Source organism: Trichomonas vaginalis, chromosome II (assembly GCF_026262505.1).
Source record: "Trichomonas vaginalis G3 chromosome II, whole genome shotgun sequence".
NCBI lineage: Eukaryota > Parabasalia > Trichomonadida > Trichomonadidae > Trichomonas > Trichomonas vaginalis.
The window spans coordinates 7,620,358-7,643,842 of record NC_067204.1 but is presented as its reverse complement, the minus strand read 5'-3'; the positions used below and the strand labels follow the sequence as shown (position 1 = coordinate 7,643,842).

Genomic DNA, 23,485 nt, shown 5'->3' with positions numbered 1-23,485 from the left:
CTTTTGTTCAGTAGTTCTAATCTTATACCACACTCAATGTCGTGATTGCAACAATATTTCATTCGTTAGCTTTACATTCAACCTTTGTCGAGTCATTAGTTCTATTTCATACAGTTATTAAAGCGTTTGTTATTCTATACTGAAATGAGAACAAATCCATCTTAGGCTGGTGCCGTTAATGTTTCCAATTGATCAACAGTCACACATTTGACTCAACGATACGCAAACAATATTTCATAAAGAACTATAGTCGTCAAGTGTTTGAAAGAAAAAGAACCAATAATCGGAGGCTAGACATATGCGCGTGAATTTAACATCAGTTCAAAACGCTAACTACATTAGATGTTAAGTTAGAGTATCCACCACTGACAAATCTCTTCCAAGAGAAGCCACGACAACCCGAACAAATGTTCAAACCAAATCTTCAGATAACGTAGACCATTACCTTCTTCAGTTATACTCAAAATTCTTACTCAAAGACGTAAGAAGCTTTTGCAAATCTTAAAGCAAAACCAAATAATCTAAAAAAGGACCTTGAAAAGTTTATATCACGAATAACAGGGACAATGTTGTCCATTTTGACTTCTCGGACCTGAATCAACATCTGTGTCAAAAGCCACCATTCATTGAAATAGGTAACAGCCGCATTCATTGAAAACACCAGGAACGAACAGAGTTGAGTTTAAGTATAAATATGAAGCGAGTATACAAACTTTCAACCAATATAACTGTTGAATAGTTTAAAAAAGTACCTAGATTGCGCTTGGTTTCAAAATGTTTAGTAAATTCAAAGCAACTTCATAGATATCTAATCCAAAAACTTCTTCAACAGTATCAACTCATCTTCATAATGCAAACCTAATCTTATTGATTGGCTGCAGTTCCTCAACACAATATAAGCCGCTTGCGCTCGCCCATTTACGCCTTTCTGTTCTCTTGATGACATTAACTACTCTTGTTTCATCAAACAGCAACAACCCAAAGTTTCATGACCTAATACATACATTCATACCTTATAGATTTTGCTTCAGTTTCTCTTGTAACTGTGCATTTAAATATTTCTATAAAGTCTACTTCAACAGTCATTTTCGCACTGGTCCTTCTAGTTTACAGCGCCTCCTTGAAGTCAACAGTCTGAATTGCATGTCTTTCAAATTATGGAGACTAATGCGAAAACCCATTTAACCTAAATATGAGTGCTATGACCAGGAAGCGTTTGCGAAGAACATGAATTGACTTCATAAACAAGAAGAATTTATTATTTACTGAACTTTACATTACTCCGATAATACCTGTGACATTAGCTATTTTGACTCAAGTATAAAACAATGTTTTTTTCCATAAACATACGTATGAACAGATTTCATCTCATTTTTGTCAACTACTTTTCAAAAATTTAATATGTATGTCCCAGAAGCAATTGAACTCTAGACTCATTCGTTATCTTAAACCTCTTCCATAACTAACTCAAAACTCCTGCCAATAAGTTTAACATCATAATTATGTCTTCGTTCTCCTTGTTATGTTAGTATTTAGAGCGCATTTAACATCCCCACTAAATGTTCATCTTATATTCTACATTATTGTTGAAATCTTGAATTCGTGCTTCTTTCCATCTATTTCAGCTCCTATGAAATCTGTTTCATCTGTTATAAGAATGGAAGCATGAGTGAGTTGAAGTCGAACAACTTGAAAGCAAGCGCTTCATTCTGAGACTAAGTTTTTTGTGCTCTTACTGTCCCGTATTCGTTCTGTTCTGTACTTTTGGCAAATAGAATCAACATTTTTTATTTCTTCATAATATGGATACGCATGATGCGTATGAACTGACCCAGCTAAAACGTTATATTTTTGGTCAATTAATTCTTCACAGCTTTACTGAAAATATATTGATTATTATCTGATGAAATACGGAGACAATAAGTAATCATGAAGGACTATGAAAATTGTGAACCTTTATTTAACTCCATGCTACTATATGCGATTCATTGTAAATGGTGAAGTTCATGAAGAAACACACAACAGTATATAAGTCTGTATTATGGGAAGCATTAAATATATGTTGAATTATAATCCGCAAATTGACAGCACTACTTCATGTACAAGCTTTTATTAAGGATCGTGAATCGTAAGAGTTCCGATCAACGTAACTAGCTGCTGTCAAAACAGTTTACAAAAATTTGGTGCGAATATCTTTAATTAGAACTACAGAATAAAATTTACATATATAACAGATGCTAAGAAATTACAAAAAAAACGACAACATTATTTACGTCACTTAATGATTTTAATGACTGTATGATTCATTAATAATTCCTGCACCAAACTACAGCATTGATCCAAACTCACGGTTTGCAGTGCGACCTCACCCGTCTTAAATGACGACCTTGAGTCTGAAGCTTCGACGAAGCGCAGGCGAAGCCCATACATCATTAATTATTAAGATTGTAGGTGGGTTGGGGGTGATTTTTTGTACAACAGTAATGAGGATCATTAAAGGCGTATTAGAAATGAAATGCAGTTGAATTTTAACTCAGTCACGATACATATAAGTTATCATAATGTTCATATGCGTTCTAAAGAAAGTGAGCCAAAAACTATCGATTAATAGCAGGTTATGAAATATAAAGCATCAACGACAATTGGAATTCGTAACTGTTTGCGGTGAGTTTCGTATAATGACATAACATCGGGAAACAATTTTAACTGAAGAATTATTTGAAATTCATTGTTAGTGAGTCTCTGGGAAATTGAAACGAAGGTGGAATTAAGTTCGAATTCCACTGATTTCATTTCTAGCTTAGCGAATGCGGGTGGTTAGTTTCGCTGAATTGACAATATACAGAGTGAAATAAATGCAATATGACGTTTTTGGGTCAAAAGCGATGGGAGGCTTGTAAATGCTGCGAAAACATTAGTGATAACAGGAAATTGTTGTGAGGTTTTAAAGACTTTTGGTTCAATATGTTTTAACAAAACACATAAGAAATTATTTATATACCATACATCAACGAGAGGAATTTCGAACAGGTGCAAACAAAACCCTCCGGTTATGGCTGTGTTGATTGATGGTATGAGATTATAAAACAGGGTAAGACGGAAGCATAGAATGCAAAACAGAGACGCTCAGAGACCATTGCAGATACTGTCGGGTATTCAAACATTAAAAAACCCCCTGTGTATCTGAAATTTATTGTATTTATTTAGAGGAGTAAATGATTCAAGTCAAAAACATTCTATAACCCTCGATATGAAGAGAATAAATAAAATTATATATCGTCATTATTGCAGAACTAATGAGACGAATAATGAAAAAGAATTGTATTCAATTAAATGATCAGCGACGTAATGATTGAAAGATAACTTTCGATCTTGACTCATCATTTACAAATACCACGAAAACAGAATATAGTCTTTATAACGGCTCCAATTACCGTAATTAATGAAAAATTATATGATAACTAACTGAGTTGGCGGGAAGAGTTGATTAGAAGTGAATGCGATGTTAGATGAGGAATTAGCCGAACAAAGCAGATAAAAAGCACGGCTTCATCATCATATCAACTTCAGTCAGAAACAGCTATAGGAAGACTACCATGTATGATTAACACGAAGTGCATGAGCGAAGACAATAAAATGTTCAATTAAAGAACGATATAAATTACATTGTCTGAAAGACGTTATGAGATAATAAGCTCTGTTACTGTAGCAGTATGAAATGTGTAGCAAAGCACCAAGACATTATGCTTATAACGCGGACACATTTATGCCCTCTACTTTCTTGTTTAATGGTGTATTAGCCTTGCAACCAGATTTATGTTGAGAGTTAAGGTCAAATACATCACTATTGACAGATGCTATTCTAAATAGGTAAAGTGACAAGATTGAATCTATTGACGCAACCGCAACAAGTTTTGAAATCTCATAAACACAACATCCGATATAATGAACTTCAAACTTCTTTAGACAGTAAGCGCAAGAACCATACAATAAATCCTTATATGTTAGAGCAGACGACAAATATTGAACTTTGACTTTGGTTCAAGTGCCTTTAGGAATCCAGTTACAGGTAAAAGATACACTAAAACTCCTAAAAATAGTAAATGTATGAACATGAAGGTCAGTCAGGACTGAAACACATGAATACCAGCAATTGTACGATAAAAAGCAGATAAAACCATACACATGATTTCTTCACAACTGTTGCGTATAGGAAATATTGAAGAACGGTGAAGAAGACTGGTGGGATGCATTATATGTAAACCCTACTTTCACAAGGTTAACTCGGAGGAAAAATAACGACGATGAAAATACATTAGATGTAGTAATTTTAGTCATGGAGATGAAAAATTTAAATCATGCTCAAGATTAATGATTAAAAAGCTGACAAGAACCATACACCATAATCCTTCAATACTGTTAGAGCGACGACAGTATATTGAACTATATTTGGTTCAAGTGCACATAGAAAATCAATTACAAGCGTTAAAAGATACACTAAACTCCTTAAATAACAATGTCATGAATACGAGGTCAGGCCAGAACTTTGACAACACAATGAACTACCTAGCAATGTTAGACTAGTAAAGCCGACAAAACTTATGTATACAGATCTAACAAGAATTTTCGAAATCAATACATGACATTTACAACAGAATTTAAATGGTAAAATCATGCAACCATGAATTGTTAGAGGTCTTCAACCAGATAGCATTTTGAATTTTCTTGGATAATTCTATTGAACTAAATTACTTATTAAAGTGAGACAAATGCAACATTTCATCGGGGAGGATACATTTCCAATGGTATTTATGAATAAAGTTCTTGTGAATATGTTTATAGATTTATGAGATATATGATTTAAAATCCTATTAGACTGTTTTCGTCTATGAATTCAATAAATCCAAACACTTTATTTGTGGTAGATGGTATGAAATGTTGACAGTTTATCCATTACACTAATACCATGTCAATGAAGATGGATTTCAAAAGATAGGTATTGAAAACCTCCTTCACATATGCATGGTTCAGCTGGAAGAACAATCTAGTGGAAGGAAACCATTCAATTCAATAACAAAGAGGTTATATAAATCTTGCAGCGGGTTCAATAGACAGGGGGATGATAGAATGATAATCTCAGATGACCAAAGTATTTAAACAGGTATTTTCTGGGAAATGCAGGGAAATATACACATGTTGTATTATTACATGACCCCAGGGTATGGGAAAATTATATGCCTCTATATATAACATGACGGCTTGATAAGTTGGTTAAATCTTTAACTTACATAATGGGAGTTGAAAGATATCGAAAACATCCATGGGGAGGTCTCTTAAGGAAAGTCAAGGAAGCGGCACAAATATTCGGATTTGACTAGCATGAGCGTAAGGGATAAAGGTTCTTTTACAAAAAATGTGTACATCAAAACAAAAATAAATCCTTACGATGTACTTTTTACAATTTACTCCACCACTCCCTGACGTCAATACCCCAATTTGACATTCATCAATGAAAAATGCAGGATAAACTGTCCCTCATCTTCATTATTTTAACCTTGCCAAACTTTGCGTATGATAATGATAATAAAGACTTCCATGAATTAAAGTTTTTACCAAAATTTCCCGTAGAAACATACACAAGAGAGTTATTTTAACCATCAACAAAGTCCATGAACCTTAGGAACCGGAGATCAGAATTTCTATTAAGCATAAAATAACCCACTACCCATACCACTTTAAAATAACAACATATGTATCCATTAACGCTTCATAAACTTAAAATAATCAAGAGCAACTTTACAAAAAACCAACTGAAACCATTTCATTCCAATTACAATCTCAACCACTATTTTTTTAAAAAACATACACCCAAAAATTCATTATGGGACAAAAACAAGGAAGAAAAGTATTTATATACCAAAGAACTAGAACAACTACCCACACCATATCAAGAATATCAAACCATTAGCAATTCGTAAAAAAGGTCAAAGCTAGTACGACAACAAACAGAAAAGGTAAACGTAAAAAGTAATGAAATTAATGAATATAATTAACAAAAATATATCTATAAAAGCTGACGGAACTAAAATATCTCTAAAGCAAAAAAAAAATGCAAAATAACAATAAAGAAAAATATGAAACTAATACAATCAATACCTTAATAAATGTCATTATGACAAGTTAGAAGGGATAATTAATCATCTAACTAGAAGCGTCATACCAAACACTCTTAGTAATTAGATGCCCTATGGCAACCCTTTACACAACAACTTCACAGACACCATTACCCTGCAAATGCAAAGTTCTAATTATGCCGATATGTAAAGTATTGGCGGGGGCTCAGGCGGGACCCATACAGGAGCTCAAAACACTTCAATATTACAAAAATGCGAGACCGTTTCAACTTGTTGGTTGCGCATTTCCATTTGCTGACTCAGAAGGACTTTGATGGGTGGTATTTCAACTGGTTGCGCTACGAGTTTCAAAATACAATATCACCTCCGAGGTGACAGAGACGCTCCAAATGAATTGGAAAGCAACAAGCAAGTTTTACAAAACCAATAGCACTTTTCACGGAAGATGCTTCTTTTGAAAGATTCGTTCGATTGAAACCTGTCTGCGGGCTCCTCAAAGATTGGTATAACGACAGCTTCCAGTCGAGGGCAGATTTCGTGGCCCAGCAGCACCGTTCAAGTAAGGTTGTTCTTGAAACTGACCTTCTCCTCCGATCAAATCGATTGACGAGCTACGCCAGTTTGACAGTAAAATTTGTCATTGATAAACGTTACCTTTTGAAAGTTATCGCGGTGTCAGTTTTGTCGTTTGCTATATTTTTGGTTTCAACGTCAAGAACTTTCACCATCTCGGTTATACCAACTTTCTTCGTGCTTGCTTTGAAAATATTTATGTTCAGGCCAAACGAGAACTTGCTATTCTTTAACATTTACAATTGCTTTGTAGTTAAAGAAAACTATTCTTGGGTCAATGTTTTCGTATGTTTGTGTGGTGTAAACTTTGTTTTCTGCCTTCAATTCGAAAGAGATACTCGAATACGTCCATCTTTTTATTTCTAAGTAAATTGTCATTCCGAAAAAGTAGGAAGCGGTAATGTGCTTTCAAAAGGGTTTAATGGCGGTTGCGCAGATGTGAGAAGTTAAATTTCATCCAACTCAGAAACAAACCAGTCCCAAAGTTCAACCATAAGTGACAAATTGAAGTGGGGATCCAACCATCTACGAGGACAAGGATGGCAAACAATCCGAAAAGAACAACCAACATACCGAAGTATGGATGAAAATCTGTGCGCAGTAATTCGAAATTGACTACAAACAACTGAAAGACAAACTTAAAACTCAGCGAGAAGATTTGTCAAGCTTTAGGTATAATGGTTAAACTTGTCGAACACAACCTGTAAAAGTGAACTCATATGTCATTGCACCTCATGAAGTTTTGCAAAGGAACTATTTGCATAACTTTTGACAGAGGGCAGACGATTATCAAACATTCAAAGAAATAGAACCCGACATTGCTTGCTGTGGTGTTTCATATAATGTCATGACAAGATATACGTTATGAAAAGGGATGGTGAGACGCTTGCAACTTAAAATATTTAGTTCCAGACCCAGTTTAATAAAATATTTGACGACACAACATTTCATTAAAAATTTAGTTGCTGTAAAGTAAATGGCAGAAGACATAGTGGTTTATACTCATTATGACTAAAAACCCTGAGCTCAGTATAATTCATATAACACAACTTACAAAGTTTCCTCAAGGACGATATTGTAAACTAACTTTAAACACATGGATGACGACTAAAGCCTGTTTTGCTCTTTGACACCAGAAGACTTTGTTGTTGTGAAATGCCTAAAAAACATACTTCTTTGGAGATACTTCCTCAGATTATACCACAAACAGTGTTTTGTTGACTTATTTAATACTTTACACGGGACGGGATGTAACATGTGCTGCAATCTTAGCAGCAGGTCTTTCAGTTATGTGTTGGATGTCCGACCGACGTTATTAAACGATATGAGCCTATAATACAAAACTTATATCTGCCGTTTTTACTACCAACAGTTTCCGTATAACAGAAAAGGTGTCATACAAGTTTTGTCTGTTCCCATTGCACTTTAAGTACACCTCTTTTATATATTGTTTCAAAACTTAGGTTCAAAGTGTTTATTCGCCAATGGTCGACAGCAAAACTACTATGACCAAAAGGATACTCATGCGTATAAACAACACTTTCTCTTGCTGGTTTTGCCTATTGTTCATTCGATGCAGAGTTTTCAGCTTTAGTGAACTCAACAACTTTAAAAAGCAAAAACATAAACTTAACCTTTCTTAGTTGACGCCAAACTTTGCTTCCTGTAAAAACTTTTTATGTCCTATGGTACTTTGTCAATGACGGGCAGAAAGTTCGAATTGGAAGCAGTGCCAAACTGGTGAAAGTTTGTACTACAAGAACAACTTTCAAAACAACAATATAGCCCTCCAAGAACAACAAATGCAACAAATGCGAACAAATGCGCAAAAACAAATGCCACAACAAGACAGAAGTCAAGAATTAAAAAAAATATTTTTTCTTTCATTTTATAAAAATGTACAGCCAATAGAACGCTTTCAGATTTTTATGACTTCCAAGCGTTCAGAAATATGCTGTCCATTTTCGAGACATATAACAAAGCAGTCGAGAATTTGAAACGTATTAAGTCACTTTATGTACGACTCTGCCCCAAGAAATGGTTATGTCATGAAAAATGCGGATTGTTGTCTTTAACAAAGAACCAAGAGCGACTTAATAGTTTCAGCAACAGATGCTTAGACAGAACTTAAGAAAATAAAAGTCGTACAAGGGCGATGAAGATGTTAGTCATGCTTGCGGATTATCTTATGGTCAAAGTTAGACGATTTTTTCTAGTTTCGTCGGTATAATAGTTCTATACACCTTCTCCAAACTTCCTATTTCTATCTTTCACTGGGATATAAATACGCAACAAGCTAGAAATGGCAAAGAAAACTATCCTATAGAAGCTTGGTTCTAGACCATGTCAAAGAAATTATATGCAATGTGGAAACGAAAGAGCATCTATGAGCTAATATCTTCATGTTGGTTTGCAAACATGCTTACAAACATCCAAGTGCTAAATGAAACTGCCTCATTATAATTGCCTGAATAACTAAGGAACAGGTAAGAACACTTTCTTTACAGATATCTTATGCAAACTGTTTAGGAGGGCTATTCGAACCCTACTCATCCGCACCACACTTACGAAAACATCTGCCGGTTAAATTTCTAACTCTTCAATAGAGAATATGCAAACTTATCAGTATGTAACGAACTTCAAACAGTTATAGATACAACAAAGCCCGTTTTAAACCTCAGATGCTTTGAAGAGTCTTATAACAGACAAAGTTGGAGTTGTTGAAAGAAAATATAAAGACCAAAGAGTTTGTGAAAATGTTGCAAACTTCATTATGGTTTCAAACAATGCTGTTCCGATGAAGTTAGAAAGTTCTGACAGAAGATATGTAGTTGTCAGAACGTCAGATTCTCATATGCAAGATACAGAATATTTTGACGACTTAGCAGAAACCTTAACATCTAACTTTTACAACCACTTGTTCTCATATTTCATGACATTAGATATTTCAAAGTTCAATCCAAGACAAATTCCATATACCGAAGAGAGACAAACATTGTTAGAAGCAAACAAGAGTGTATATGAACTGTTCATAGAAGAAAGCGACTTTGAGTGTTTAGATGAAAGGTCATTGTACGATGAATATAAACAATATTGTCAAGAATATGGTTATATGGCAGCGTCTAAACGAACATTCTTGGCAAATGTCAAAATCTTTTAGACATACAGAACGGCGTATATACAAAGAAAAATTTTTTGAGTAAATTTAAAAAAAATATTTTTTTATCCGATAGAAAAGATGGCAAAATTCATCTCAGTAAATAAGTACATGACAGAAGTCAAAGATAAGTTAGCTCCATTCGCATATTTGAATGTTTACTTCTATAATTTTGAAAAGTCTACATTTGACAAAGTTTGGAACATTGCACCAGTTAAGTTTGCTGTTGTTAGAAAAAGTGGTGCAACTTTTGAAGACTTAGACATAGAAGGTTTGTTAACAGTCAAAGAAAGTTTTGACAGAAGGTTTTCAAACCTTAAAGAAGGCAAAGCATACAAACTTGTTATACCTTATGAACCAAAGAAAGCAGACGACTATGAATATTATGAGTCTAAAGTTGTAGAAGTTCAAGGTAAATTGGGTAAGAAGCTATTAGAGTCTAAACCAGTGTTTGCTCCTAAAGAGGAAGAGAACATTGACATTGACCCAGAAATGTTCTAAAAATAAAATTTTATTTTTACATGTCATATCTCCCCTTCTCTGGAACTGGTTCTTTCTTCTCTTCTACTCTCCCTTCCTTCTTTTCTCTCTTCTTCTTCTTTTCTGGTGGAGTTATGTCAAATTTCTCAGAACCATATTTCTGTAAAAGTTCTTTGTCCTTTAATAGCTCATCTATTCTGTTTTCTATTTCATCTTCAAGAACAGCGCATGTGTCTTCTTTGCATTCTAAGAACTTTTGTTGGACTTCATCTTTCCAATCGGTGTCATCTCTGTCAACAAGTCTGTCATTGACAAATTTTAAGACTTCTCTGCTTAAGGTTTTATGGTTCTTGTCATATTCCCAGAAACAGAACTTTAGAACAAATTCACCTTTCTTGTTTACACTATGTAAGATTTTATGGTCGACAGATGTTTTGCTGTCAAAAAGTTTGTCTCGAATATAGATAGCGAAATCACTAGACATTTTCAAAAAGATAAAAATTTTAATTTTTCTAAAAATATGTTAGAAAAAAAGTTTGCTGACATTGACAAGAAATTTGAGAATGTTTTAAACAAGAACAAGAGGAAGTTAGAAAATGCTCAGATAAAGCCTATACATGACAAGTTCTTATTTGCTCAGAATGGTATAACAGGTCTAATCGCACCACCTGGGTCGGGTAAGACTTTCACTTATCTTAAAATGGCTGCACAACAACAAGAACTAGATGAGAAGAACCCATTCTATGAGTTAGTAGTCATTTGTAGTACTTCTGGTCAATTTGACCAAACCGTCAATTCGTTCAAAGATATTATAAAAAAGTCTAAGTTAGTATGTATAAAAGACTCTGAGTTGTTAGATTGGATAAAGAAGTACCAAAGAAGAGTTTTGAAGTACAATGCTATAAATGAGTATGTCAATTCTAAGTTTAAAGACCCAAATGAGGAAATGCAGAGAATATTAGAGAAGAAACACTTCAGAAACAAACAGAAAGAGATAGAATACATTTCGAAGAAATTGCAATCTTACGATTGGAAGACCTACCCTCATAGATGTCTTCTTATCTTAGATGACTTTGCTTCTCATCCTTTGTTAAAGAACAGAGAACAAGACATGTGTCGAATTCTTAAGAAGCTCAGACACTTTAACATCTCAGTTGTCATTTGTGTACAGACAGCCAAGAGTTTAAGTAAGGATGTAAAGAGAATACTTACTGATATTATACTCTTCCCCGGATTGTCCGAAGACGATTTCATGGAACTTATGAAAGAGTCCATGGCAGGTAAGTTTGACAGACATGAACTATGGGGGAGGTACAAAGTCATACAAGACCCTCATACTTCTTTCAGAATTCATATCTACGCAAACAAAGTTCAAATTGTAAAAAGTCAAGCTTGAAAAATGTAAGTGTTTAGTCTTAGTAAGTCTGTTGTGGTGCTGGGGCTGTCGGTTCTTCTGGCTTTGGAATGGACTCGGTTGGTGGTACGTCGGACATTCGTTTGTGTCCTGTCGGAAGGAAGAACTTTTCCTGTTGGAAGGAAAAACTTTTCCAGTTGTCGGGAAATTTTTTTCCAGTTGTCGGGAAATTTTTTTCCTGAAGTTCGACCAAAAAGTTCTCAATTTTCGAAAATTTGAATGGTTTACGGACGAACAACAGGAAATTTTTTTCCAGTTGTCAGGAAATTTTTTTCCAGTTGGAAGGAAAATTTTTTCCTGTCGGAAGGAAGAGTTCTTCCTGTTGTCGGGAAGAACTTGGAATGTCGGAAGGAAGGACTTGGAATGTCGGATGGAAGGACTCGGAATGCCAGAAGGATTTGACGAGGCAATTTACCTAATTGAGCTACTTGAGCCATCTGAAGTCAAGCTTGAAAAATAAATGGTTCATCTACCCTACTTGTTTGAAGTTGTCAAAATACTCTGTTATTTTTTCCTTCAGTAGCGGTAAGTCTTCTTTGAAGGTAAGAATTGTACAACCTTTCATATCATAGTGTGTTTGAGGTAACGTATCTTGAACTATTTGTTTCACATCTTCATTTGGTGTCATTGAAATCGGTAAGTTTTCGCGATAGAACCAATTTCTGTCAGATTTGTAAATCTTAGCAAGGTCGTAAAAGCTTTTGTTGTTTCTTCTGACTAAATGCAACATAACCATATCTCTGTCTTCTTCATTTTCCATCTCTTCAGTATAAATCATATACTTATAGTTCTTTTCCTTTCCTTTTGGTACCGAACGTGGTATTCTTTTCTGAATGCTTTTGTCTTCTTTCATCATATCTTCTCTCTGCTTTGTACAAAGTTCGTCAAGTAGCATAAGTATGTAGATTGCATAACGAGGTGAAGCCCACATTGCTATTGAACTAACTAGGAACTTATGAACATATATACCTTTTAGATGTGATGGTAAGTTTTGTCTGTCTTGGTACATCTTTTTAAGTTCTACATGTTCAAACTCACTGAGGAGTTCATGAGTGCTATTTAATTCAAACCAATCGTCTGCGTGTTTGGTATCTGGTGTAGCACATGCTGTCAAAATACTTTGCATTTGGTACATATCGTCTTTGACCGAACGAATGAGACGGAGTTGTTTGTTAAACTGAACCCACTCATATTCTTCATTTATAGCTTCATGGACTATAACTGTTGTTGTGTTCTCTGTTGTTGACATATCTGTCTTTACATACAAAATAAAAAAATAAAAAAAATAAAATTAACTTTATTTTTTCTATCTTAAGGAAATTCATGAAATTTGTTGCTGAATTCAATAAAAATATAATTTAGGGTAGATGGGTATATCTAACCTCTTTTCTACCCTCTTTTCTACCCTCTTTTCTACCCTCTTGAATTTTCATGAATTTTATATATTAATGTTTTGTCAAGACTTCTTCGTAAATGTTTTGTCATGACTTCTTCGTAAATGTTTTGTCAAGACTTCTTCGTAAATGTTTTGTCAAGACTTCTTCGTAAATGTTTTGTCATGACTTCTTCGTAAATATTTTGTCAAGACTTCTTCGTAATGAGCGTAAATGACCCAAAAATAATGTTTAGGGTAGATGGGTATATCTAACCTGTTTTCTAACCTCATTTCTACCCTCTTTTCTACCCTCTTGAATTTTCATGAATTTTATATATTAATGTTTTGTCAAGACTTCTTCGTAAATGTTTTGTCAAGACTTCTTCGTAAATGTTTTGTCATGACTTCTTCGTAAATGTTTTGTCATGACTTCTTCGTAAATGTTTTGTCAAGACTTCTTCGTAATGAGCGTAAATGACCCAAAAATATAATTTAGGGTAGATGGGTATATCTAACCTGTTTTCTAACCTCATTTCTACCCTCTTTTCTACCCTCTTGAATTTTCATGAATTTTATATATTAATGTTTTGTCATGATTTCATCGTATATGTTTTGTCATGATTTCATCGTATATGTTTTGTCATGATTTCATCGTATATGTTTTGTCATGATTTCATCGTATATGTTTTGTCATGATTTCATCGTATATGTTTTGTCAAGACTTCTTCGTAAATGTTTTGTCATGATTTCATCGTATATGTTTTGTCAAAACTTCTTCTTCGTAATGAGCGTAAATGACCCAAAAATAATGTTTAGGGTAGATGGGTATATCTAACCTGATATCTACCCTCTTTTCTACCCCAGTTATTTTATAAGCGTTTTACATGGTAAACATTGTGAATTCGTGAAATTCTAAACAATTTCGTAGCTTCTATTTCTTCAGTTAATATATCAAATGTTTTAACAATGCCGAAGGTTTCTTTATATTTCTTCTTGACATCTGAAAGAAGGAAATCGTCAGCTGTTGGATAGTTTTTGTTTAGAAATGTCAACATGTCCATTTTATCTTCTGCTGGTTTCTCTGCCTCCCTCTTTAAGTCAGCATAGTCGTTTCGCATACGTTCTATCTCTTTGACGGAGTAGTTATATTTCCTCATTGCTGCTTTACATTTAGAACATTGTGGGTTCATTTTTGCGTTATATTCTGAAACCTTACCTGCTAAAACAACCAAGGCGTCAATTGCTCTCTTTAACTCAAAAGTTGCGGGTTTTATCTGTTCATTCCATATCTTACCTCTTCTATCTTTATCTCTTATCTGCCATACACATTCAGCAACTAACGAAACAAAGTTGTCGTAGGTCTTAAACTCCCCAGATTTGTATATGTCAGAGATGTTCTTATATACCATATCGCAATCTTTGTCCATGACTTTGTGGTTGCAATGAAATCCAAGAAACTCATAGTTAACCTTTCGTATGAACTTCTTTATTTCTACTGAGTCAGTTGCTTTGACTTCTATTTCATCGAATTCTGGAATAGTAAGCTTTTGTTGTTGGATTTCAGGAAGTTTAGGTAAATGGTCAATAATATCCTGCATTTCATAAAGATATTCTTCATCTGTTTCATCTTTTGCAGTGCAATCTAAATCTCCTTGGAGAAGTTCTTGCTTTATCTTCTGGATTTCTGTTTCGAAAGTATATGAAGAAGGAATGAAGCTTTTCATCTCTACTAACATTGAAGTTGGGTTCATGACTAACGAGTTTGGTGCTGTTGTTGCTAACATGTTCTTACAATAAAAATAAAAAATATTTTTTTAAAAAAAACTAACTTTATTTTTTATTTCGGGAAAATTCATGAAAATTCAAGAGGGTAGAAAAGAGGGTAGAAAAGAGGTTAGATATACCCATCTACCCTAAACATTATTTTTGGGTCATTTACGCTCATTACGATGAAGTCTTGACAAAACATTTACGAAGAAGTTTTGACAAAACATTTACGAAGAAGAAGTTTCGACAAAACATTTACGATGAAGAAGTTTCGACAAAACATTTACGATGAAGAAGTTTCGACAAAACATTTACGATGAAATTCATGAAAATTCAAGAGGGTAGAAAAGAGGGTAGAAAAGAGGTTAGATATACCCATCTACCCTAAACATTATTTTGTGCTGAATTCAATAAAAATAAATGGTTCATTTACTCACAATATTTTTGTACAAAACGACCCCAAACTTTTAACTTCTTTTCTGCAGCTTCTAATGCTATCTTGGCGAGTTCATATTCTCTAAATTCTCTCTTTAAATCTTCTTGTTCCCATTGGTCTAGTTCGTATGGAGAATCTCTATAACCATAACATATCTCACGTTCATGTTCTATTTGTTTTTCGCACATTTTTCTAACTTCTTCTTCGAACAAAGGTTTAGCATTCTCTACTGTATCTTCAAGTTCTTCTTCATCTAATTTCTCATGAACTTTCTTGTCTATGGAGTCCATAATTTTTCCAACTGCTATACAATATTTTGGAGAAGCCCACATTGCTATATAGTTTAGAAGTCTTGGGTCTACATACGTTCCTCTAACCTGTTTGATTTCATCCGGAATTCCTGCATGAATTTTGTATAAAAAGCAACCGTCGAAATTCTTCCGGTTGGTATATTCTTCACAAAATGACTTATAATACTCTTCCCAGGACTTATTTTCCAACAACTTTCTAAAGTCTTTCCTAAACTGCTGACACATATTTGTTGCATTTATATAACCATCCTTGTCTCTACGTAAGACTTCAATACCGTTATAAGTGCCTTTTGTGAATGTTTCGCCATTATATTTGTTCGTGAACGTTTTTGCTTCGACTGACATATCTGTCCTTACATACAAAATAAAAAATAAAAAAATAAAGTTAGTTTTATTTTTTATTTCGGGAAAATTCATGAAAATTCAAGAGGGTAGAAAAGAGGTTAGAAATGAGGTTAGATATACCCATCTACCCTAAACATTATTTTTGCTGAATTCATGAGTTTTGGTTGAAAGAATACGGTGGAGCCAAAAGTGGCTCGACCTCAAAACAAGCATTTTCTGTATGAAATTCATGAAAATTCAAGAGGGTAGAAAAGAGGGTAGAAAAGAGGTTAGATATACCCATCTACCCTAAAATATATTTTTCAATACTTTTTCAGCACTTTTCCGTAGTTGTATATGAAAGACAATTCGAGATAAAAGTCATAGTACAATGGAATAATATGTTGCACACCGTTTGTTGTGAACCAAACTTGAAAGTCAGAGAAACTGTTACTAGGTGGTTCGTAGAATTTAGAAGCAAAGTCATAAAAGTCCTTACCGATACATAGAAAACTATTGTTGCTTGAACTGAAACTTGCATGACACATAACATTTTGAGGGTCAAACACGTTTCTATAAACTGTCAAATCTGCTGGTGGACGTATAAATTTAAACGGACCGTCAGGTGGCAATGGTTCGTTCTGGTTTAGTAACCGAAGAAATTGTGCCCAAGAACGTTTGTCTACTTCCCAAAATAAAAACTCTGTACTTCTTGGAGGGTTAATTTCAATCCTTTGAAATGAAACGGTGGAATTCATCTTGTTGTATTCTAGTTTTAGATAGTATGTTCCATTTAGTAAAGAGTCGTATTTTTCTTGAAATTCCCAGTAGTATTTGTTTATTTGAGTTTGAAAGTCATTTAGAGTTTTCTCAAGACTTTCGTCTGAACGAATTGTAAAGATTCTCATTTCGTCAAATTTGTCTATTAGACCATTAGGACCTTTATATTGCCCATGAAAATATACTGCGAACATAAATGCGTTAGTTCTTTTTGAAAACAAAACTCTTCTAAATCCTATTGCCTTTGCATCTGAAGGACTTTGAAGCCAACGAATTGGATAGTCAAACCTGTATACTCGGGATGAAATTTCTTCATCTGATATTGTCCTACCAGCATTTGTAAAGATATAGTCTAACGGTTTTGTATCTACTACTTTTGTTCTTTGTTTTTCAACCTGAAGCATTTAATATATGTAAAAATATATTGTTTTAAAAAACGTTTTAAAATGGTATGCCATATAGCTTCTTGAATTTGTTGAGAAATATATGAACGTGTTTTCCATCTGTATCTCTAGCGTTTACATGAGCACAGCCATCCTTAGTAAAATATACTTGTAATTTTCTATAGTTTACGCCGGTATAAAGGTAGAAAGAGTCCTGTTCTTCGCTATAGTAGTAAAACTCAAACGTATGCTTGCCATAGTCTGTAATTTCAATTGTTTCATCTTCTAGTTCGTCGACAAATTCGAATACAATATCTCTAAATCTACCCTTGTTCTTATTGTTTTCAGAACAAGTGACCCAACGTAAGTTTTCAAGTCTATTGTCGTTTCTTATACGGTTTATATGGTCTACAAAGGGTAGATTGTTAGGGTTCGGTATAAAATGAGTTGCAATGACAATATGTTTAAGATAGCGTTTCCCACCCATCTTCATAAGAGCATATCCTTTATTCCCCTCCCATTCGCTTAAAACTCTTTTTGTCTCTTTTTTTCTGACTTCAAATGACTCACAACAGTGAATTTCATATTTCTCATCTAACAAACAAGTTTCCCAACGGTCTTCTCCAACAAACTCAGCGTACATTTCAAATAAAATAAAAAAATATTTTTTTAAAAAAATTTTTTATTTCATGCAATGTTTTATTTCTGTGCCGTCTTCTTTAACACCCCAGTACTTACGCTTGGAGAGGACATGAACTTCGGTGAAAATTTTGTCCAATTTGAATTGACCCATCTTTTCACCGACCATTCCCATTTCAATGAGTTTGTTATAGCCTTCTTCGTTCGTCATGAGTGCGTCGATGTTCTCATAGTAAACCTTGACTTTGGATTTGACTTCGGAGAAGAATTTGTTGTAGTTGTCAAGGACTGCCTTTGCGAACTGAGGGTAAGACCAATGTTCGACAATAGGTTTTAATGTGGTTACTAAGCCACTTTGACCTTGAGTGAATTCGTACTTCAAAACAAAAGGAGAAAACCTTTCAACAAAGTTGTCGACCTTCTCATAATGTTTACTCTTCATCTCTTGAGGTTTCTTAATGGAATATCCCCATGTCGAATTCATAAGCAATTTGAGTGTCATTGCAAGTTTGGGGTTTGAAGCTTTCCTAATATCATACAGTTGTTGTATGACTTTTCCAACTGTATAGTTCCTTCCCGGGAACTCACCATCTTCGTTTGGAATTCCAGTCGGGATATATTGGACGAACCTCATGTATGCAGCGTTAAGGTCGACATAGTATATCTTTTCATCTGAGTCGAACTTGTCGCAACCAATTGGTCCAGTTTGTGGAAATTCAAGTGAGTCTCTTATCTTCTGCGATACCTCCCCTGTTATCTCATAAACATCGTCGAAGCAACCTGTTTCATATAAAACCTTCTGACCTAACTCAGAAGCTCTCCAATACAATTTGACGTCAATTGGATGTCTCAATGGAAGTTTGTTTATAGCATCTTGAAGTTCTTGCAACCTCATTGGAAGTTCTTCTGGTTCAGGTTGGTATCCGAACAATCCAACTCCTTTTGGAATTGTGTACTTCTTTTGTACTAGAACTTTGTCTGGAACAACTTTTGGTCTTACCAACAATGAAAAGTTTGTTTCGTCTTTTGGTACAAAAGTTTCTGTCAGCTTGTCATCTGGAATTGGTTCCAACAAACCTTTCTCGAAAAGAATGTTTACAGCTCTGACAATGTTGCACTTGCCTTTTCCGAACATAAGACTTTCGTTCAACATGAAGTGGTTGTGGATGAGTGCAATCTTCAACCATGGCAATTTGAAGTCAACAACATAGTCGTCATGTGAAGAACCTTTAGCTGTAGGTATGTTGACTCGGATATTGACATTTGCCAACGGTGCAATTTTTGCCAATTGACCTCTGAGAATATACCTTGTCTTCACACATGACTCAAGATACTTCATCTTCTCTTCTGTAACAAGACCAGAGTTCCTGAGACATGTAAGAATGCAAGGTTCATTGACAATTGTTTCAATTGAATTGTAAATTCCATACCTTGTCAAGTCAATGTCAGACTTATTTATGAACGGGAAGTATCCAGCATGTTGTCTGACTGCTTGAGGGTTAGGTTCATGCCATTCGAACTTGACACTTGCAATTCCTTCAATTGCATTTAAGATGTCTGAGTCGGAGTCAAACATTTGTTCTCTCTTTGTAGTCTTGAAAGCGTCAAGAAGTTTTGCAGCTGTTTGTTCATTGCCATTTGCATAGTAAATATGACCGTTCAGATCTGTTATGGTTAGTCTGAGATTGTATCCTTTCTTATTTCCGTCTTGTATGGCAGCAAGTACACCCATGAAGCCTTCTTTGTTCTTTCCTTCGTCAAAGTTTACTGTAAAGGTTCGACCAGATGTAATTTGACTTCTAACTTCACGATACTTTTCATATGCATATCTTGTTCTTTCCATGGGAGCATGTGCGTCTTCACCTCTTCCTTTTTTCCTTCTCAAAGGATGCAATTGTTCGTCATGTTTCCAGTAGAATCTGGCAAAGCCGTCGTGTCCTTCAACTTGTGGCTCAGTAACATTGAAAGGCATGTTCATAAGACGTTCTTCTTCTAACCTCTCCAGTCTGTTTGGATAATTGGCGCGCGCTGTTTCCAAGTCCATCTCATAGGTCAGACCAGCCAGTTTGTCATAGACTTTTATTGGCTTTCCCTTCCTATATTTAAACTTCTTTGAAACTCTCCAACCATATCTTTGCAACTCTGCTTTTATTCTAGCAGACTTTCTATCCATTCTATATGGGGGCATTTTTATAAAAATAAAAAAATATTTTTTTTCTTTACTTAACATAACCGCCTGCTGCCATAAGTCTTTGACGCCAACCCATACCAGCTAATGAAGGTTGACTTGGTTTAGTCTGGAGACTAAACTTTGGTCTTGGCTCCCCTTCAGTTTTTGGCTCCCCTTCTTCTATCGGTTTTTCGTCACTTTTCGGTTCATCTGACCTTACCTCACTTGCAGGTTTAGTTGTGTTGTCAACATCTTCATAAATATCATATGCCATTTGTTTTTGTTTTCCTTTCAACTTTTTGTGTTTGTTGTAAAGTTTAGAATATTTCGACTCTAAGTCAATGAGATGTTCTATAATGAACTGTTGGTCGGTGAAGTAAACTTTTCCATCTGTTGTCTCGAAAGCTCCTTCAGACTTCAATATTTTATTTGTGAGAGTCTGTTTCTTTTTTGAGATACTAGCCGTTCCATTTCTATGAAAAGTGACTTTATAGTTAGGGTTTGTATTTCCAGACCTGGCACTTTCTATTATTGAATTTTTCTCTTCATCTGTAAGTTCTTTGACAGGTTTTGACAATGGTTCTGAACTTTTTGTTTGTGGGGTGAGATCCACCGTTTCAACTTCTTCGGTCATTTCATCTCAGTAAAAAATTTTAGTTTGGTTTGTTTTCAACTGGTTGTTTAGGTTTTTTAAGTCGGTCTAAAACTTCCTGAGGTATAGGAAGAACTTGACAAACACGTTGTGTAACTGCTGGAAGCCGACAAATCCATCTTGAACCCATTTGTCTCAATGCTGTATTGTTCATTTCATCTCAGTAAAAAACTTTACATTCCCCACGTTTGAGGTGGTTGAGGTTGGTTATTGTTTACCCACTGTTGTGCATGGTTATATCCTCTGTTAAAGAATCTTTCACCTTGGTCCATGTAGTGCCCTGCTTGGTTATAGTAGTCATTTGCTTTGTTATAGTAGTTTCCTGCTTGTCTTCCTACATTGTCCATCCATCCTTGAACTTTTCCTCTTGTTTCAGGATTTGGAATAAGATTTGCTGCATCTCGTGCTACCTCCCAACCTTTCTGTACGGTTTGTATAATAGGTTGTGCTTTCTCTTTCAGTATACCTAATGTACTCAAAATCTTCCTTCCAATTCCAAATGCACCTCTGGCTATTGTTCCCACTGCGGGCAAAAATCTGGATGCAACTCCTGCTAATGCGCCAAATAAACCCATTTCTTATGGGTTAAAAAATGACGAATCCAAACAAGGACCCCTATGTTCTAAGGCAACAAAGAAAGCACTCATGGTAAAAATCTTTAGTTCAACACCAAATGCTTGGTTTATGGATATCTTGGAAAACATTCCGAGGTATAGAGAAGATGGACCACCATACTGGCTAATATTTGTCGGTCAAAAACAAGATACTGTGAAGCCATACCATTATGGTCCAAAAATATTTTAGATGTGAAAACTGCTTTGACAATATTCGTTGACAAATACCATCCAACAAAACTGACATCTGACTGTGAAAGTTCTTTCAAATCAGACGATATTAAAAACTATCTGCGTTCAAAAAATGTAAACCAATATTTCATTGTCGACCAAAACCATTCTGCTCTTGGTGTCATTGACAGTTGTATAAAAATCTTAAGAGACTTAAACCAACCACAAGGTGGTGAGGTAGATGAAATGTCATATGACGACAAGTACAGAACACTTCTCCATGGCAAAGATGAGACAAGTTTTAAATATTTACAATAGCCGTAAACAAAAAGGTTTGGGAAACCATTCCCCTGAAGAAATGAAAAACAACCCTGACTTAGAGAAAGACTATATATTTAATAGTTTAGTCAAAAGAGACAAACAAGAAAGAATGCCAGGCTTCAAACTTCAGAAAGGTGACAAAGTAAAAATAGAAATACCTAAACGCGACCCATATGAAAATACTATTGACTATGACAACAATGGGAACTCGACAGGTACTCGCATTCGTGTTCGTAAAAATAGAAGAAAGTATACAAGAGAATATTATGAAGTTTTAGGCAAACATGGCAAAATGTACAGACTGCAAGCAGAAGATAAAACTACTATTGTCAGACCTCGTTTCAAACTTGTCAAAGTTCAAGGTGGTATACTTTCAAAGACAGTTCCTAACAAATATAAGACAACTGCTGACGAATATGCTAAAGAAGTTGAAAATGACGACTAAGCAATTCTATACCATGCGTAAACTGTCATGTAAGGTGGCATGTATTCTTTACTTTGTCCCGTTGTTTGCGTATATCCTGAAACGCGATGTGTATGGTTTCCATCTCCCTGAGTGTCACTCCAGTAACAATTTATAGCAAACTGAACGTCGTCTTTAACATCATATCCTTTACCTTTTTTCAAGGCGTGCCAATCCAAAATTTATGCTTATGCCAACCTGCTTGAGATGTACTTAAATCTATGTAGTGACTGTGTGCAGGTAAATTTTCACCTGAAATCGTTTTACTTCCACCTGTTTCCTTTGAAGAGTTTGCACAATACAAAAACCTGTCGACTATTTGTTCCCATGCACCAACACCAAACATTACTTGAGGACCTCTTGCTTCCATAGATGTATAAATAGAACCTACTGGGTTCATTAAATCAAACATATGAGATATTATAGGATTGTCTCTTTTGAACTTAAAATATAGTGCAACTATTTCAGGTTTCTTCTGGTTTGTGTCAGAATATTTTTTATAATATAATCTTATGTTTTCAGGGTGGGTAAAATCTTGACTATAATATTTATTTCTGTCATCTTCATAATAGTATACTATTCTCGTTTTTTCTATTGCATTATATCTTTTATATCTATAATATTCTAAATATAATGTTTGCTTTTTTGGGTCTACACGTGCGTCAACACCATAGTCATAATAATGTGGTACTGGAGATGGGTCAGGCAATGTCATATCTGCCATTTCATAAACTCTTAAATATTTCTTTTGTTCGTCTCCATATAAGTTTAAGTAGCAGTTGTTGTCTAATGGAACTTTAACTTGTGTACCATCATTCTTTTTATAGCTTACATACATTTCATTGTTATTTTTCGGAATGAGTTTATACCGTATACCATTTTTTAAGGAGTGTACCAACTGCCATCTAAAATATTTATTTTCTTCATTGACAGAAAAGTCACCAACCATAGTCTCAATATTTTTTGTTCCAACTAAACTTTGGTATATTTCATTGACATATGTTTTATCTGCTTTCTTTTCAAGGCTAACGTTTAAGTCTGTTATTTCAGAAGATGTATGTGTATGTCCAACGGCACTTTTCCTGTTTAAGGTTTCTTGTAAGTTTGTAATATCAGATATAGAATGTGTATGAGTCTTTTTAGAATATTCGTTTTCAGCTCTTGTCACTTCACTTGACATTTTATTGTCAACATATGTTTTGTCTGCTAGTTCAGGATGAGTATGTTCTTTTGTTGCATAAGCATTGTTAGCTCTTTCTTCTTCTTTTGCTATTGCATCGTCTACATATTCTTTGTCAGCTTTGTTGTCAACATCTGTTTT

General features: G+C 34.7%; 12 protein-coding genes and 1 pseudogene across 13 annotated transcripts, besides 2 other annotated features; 3 read left to right on the top strand and 10 right to left on the bottom strand.

The window, feature by feature from the left end:
- Positions 1–5,921: part of a mobile genetic element that runs on past the window's edge.
- A 3,265-nt stretch (positions 5,922–9,186) lies between these two features.
- Positions 9,187–23,305: a mobile genetic element.
- Positions 9,946–10,365, top strand: TVAGG3_0503170 (protein of unknown function, DUF4108 family; the record flags this gene model as incomplete). Its single annotated transcript, XM_001311687.1, has 1 exon — positions 9,946–10,365. One exon carries the CDS (start codon positions 9,946–9,948, stop codon positions 10,363–10,365), a length of 420 nt encoding a protein of 139 aa, XP_001311688.1.
- Positions 10,382–10,828, bottom strand: TVAGG3_0503160 (uncharacterized protein; the record flags this gene model as incomplete). The annotated part of the gene is made up of 1 exon (XM_001311688.1): positions 10,382–10,828. One exon carries the CDS (start codon positions 10,826–10,828, stop codon positions 10,382–10,384), a length of 447 nt encoding a protein of 148 aa, XP_001311689.1.
- TVAGG3_0503150 (protein of unknown function, DUF4106 family) lies at positions 10,865–11,740 on the top strand (the record flags this gene model as incomplete). Its single annotated transcript, XM_001311689.1, has 1 exon — positions 10,865–11,740. One exon carries the CDS (start codon positions 10,865–10,867, stop codon positions 11,738–11,740), a length of 876 nt encoding a protein of 291 aa, XP_001311690.1.
- TVAGG3_0503140 (KilA, N-terminal/APSES-type HTH, DNA-binding family) lies at positions 12,228–13,007 on the bottom strand (the record flags this gene model as incomplete). The annotated part of the gene is made up of 1 exon (XM_001297456.2): positions 12,228–13,007. The coding sequence occupies one exon, from the start codon at positions 13,005–13,007 to the stop codon at positions 12,228–12,230; it is 780 nt and encodes a 259-aa protein (XP_001297457.2).
- On the bottom strand, positions 14,003–14,917 carry TVAGG3_0503130 (organellar and viral DNA polymerase type B; the record flags this gene model as incomplete). The annotated part of the gene is made up of 1 exon (XM_001311691.1): positions 14,003–14,917. The coding sequence occupies one exon, from the start codon at positions 14,915–14,917 to the stop codon at positions 14,003–14,005; it is 915 nt and encodes a 304-aa protein (XP_001311692.1).
- TVAGG3_0503120 (uncharacterized protein) lies at positions 15,330–15,992 on the bottom strand (the record flags this gene model as incomplete). Its single annotated transcript, XM_051236721.1, has 1 exon — positions 15,330–15,992. The coding sequence occupies one exon, from the start codon at positions 15,990–15,992 to the stop codon at positions 15,330–15,332; it is 663 nt and encodes a 220-aa protein (XP_051094545.1).
- On the bottom strand, positions 16,295–17,155 carry TVAGG3_0503110 (uncharacterized protein; the record flags this gene model as incomplete). Its single annotated transcript, XM_051236720.1, has 1 exon — positions 16,295–17,155. One exon carries the CDS (start codon positions 17,153–17,155, stop codon positions 16,295–16,297), a length of 861 nt encoding a protein of 286 aa, XP_051094544.1.
- On the bottom strand, positions 17,193–17,777 carry TVAGG3_0503100 (His-Me finger endonucleases family; the record flags this gene model as incomplete). The annotated part of the gene is made up of 1 exon (XM_051236719.1): positions 17,193–17,777. One exon carries the CDS (start codon positions 17,775–17,777, stop codon positions 17,193–17,195), a length of 585 nt encoding a protein of 194 aa, XP_051094543.1.
- Positions 17,817–19,946, bottom strand: TVAGG3_0503090 (DNA/RNA polymerases family; the record flags this gene model as incomplete). Its single annotated transcript, XM_051236718.1, has 1 exon — positions 17,817–19,946. The coding sequence occupies one exon, from the start codon at positions 19,944–19,946 to the stop codon at positions 17,817–17,819; it is 2,130 nt and encodes a 709-aa protein (XP_051094542.1).
- TVAGG3_0503080 (phage tail repeat-like family) lies at positions 19,993–20,577 on the bottom strand (the record flags this gene model as incomplete). Its single annotated transcript, XM_051236717.1, has 1 exon — positions 19,993–20,577. One exon carries the CDS (start codon positions 20,575–20,577, stop codon positions 19,993–19,995), a length of 585 nt encoding a protein of 194 aa, XP_051094541.1.
- Positions 20,597–20,749, bottom strand: TVAGG3_0503070 (uncharacterized protein; the record flags this gene model as incomplete). The annotated part of the gene is made up of 1 exon (XM_051236716.1): positions 20,597–20,749. The coding sequence occupies one exon, from the start codon at positions 20,747–20,749 to the stop codon at positions 20,597–20,599; it is 153 nt and encodes a 50-aa protein (XP_051094540.1).
- TVAGG3_0503060 (uncharacterized protein) lies at positions 20,769–21,170 on the bottom strand (the record flags this gene model as incomplete). Its single annotated transcript, XM_051236715.1, has 1 exon — positions 20,769–21,170. One exon carries the CDS (start codon positions 21,168–21,170, stop codon positions 20,769–20,771), a length of 402 nt encoding a protein of 133 aa, XP_051094539.1.
- On the top strand, positions 21,280–21,916 carry TVAGG3_0503050 (annotated as a pseudogene). Its single transcript has one exon. A coding segment is annotated over exon 1 (637 nt).
- Positions 23,306–23,485: the final 180 nt, after the last annotated feature.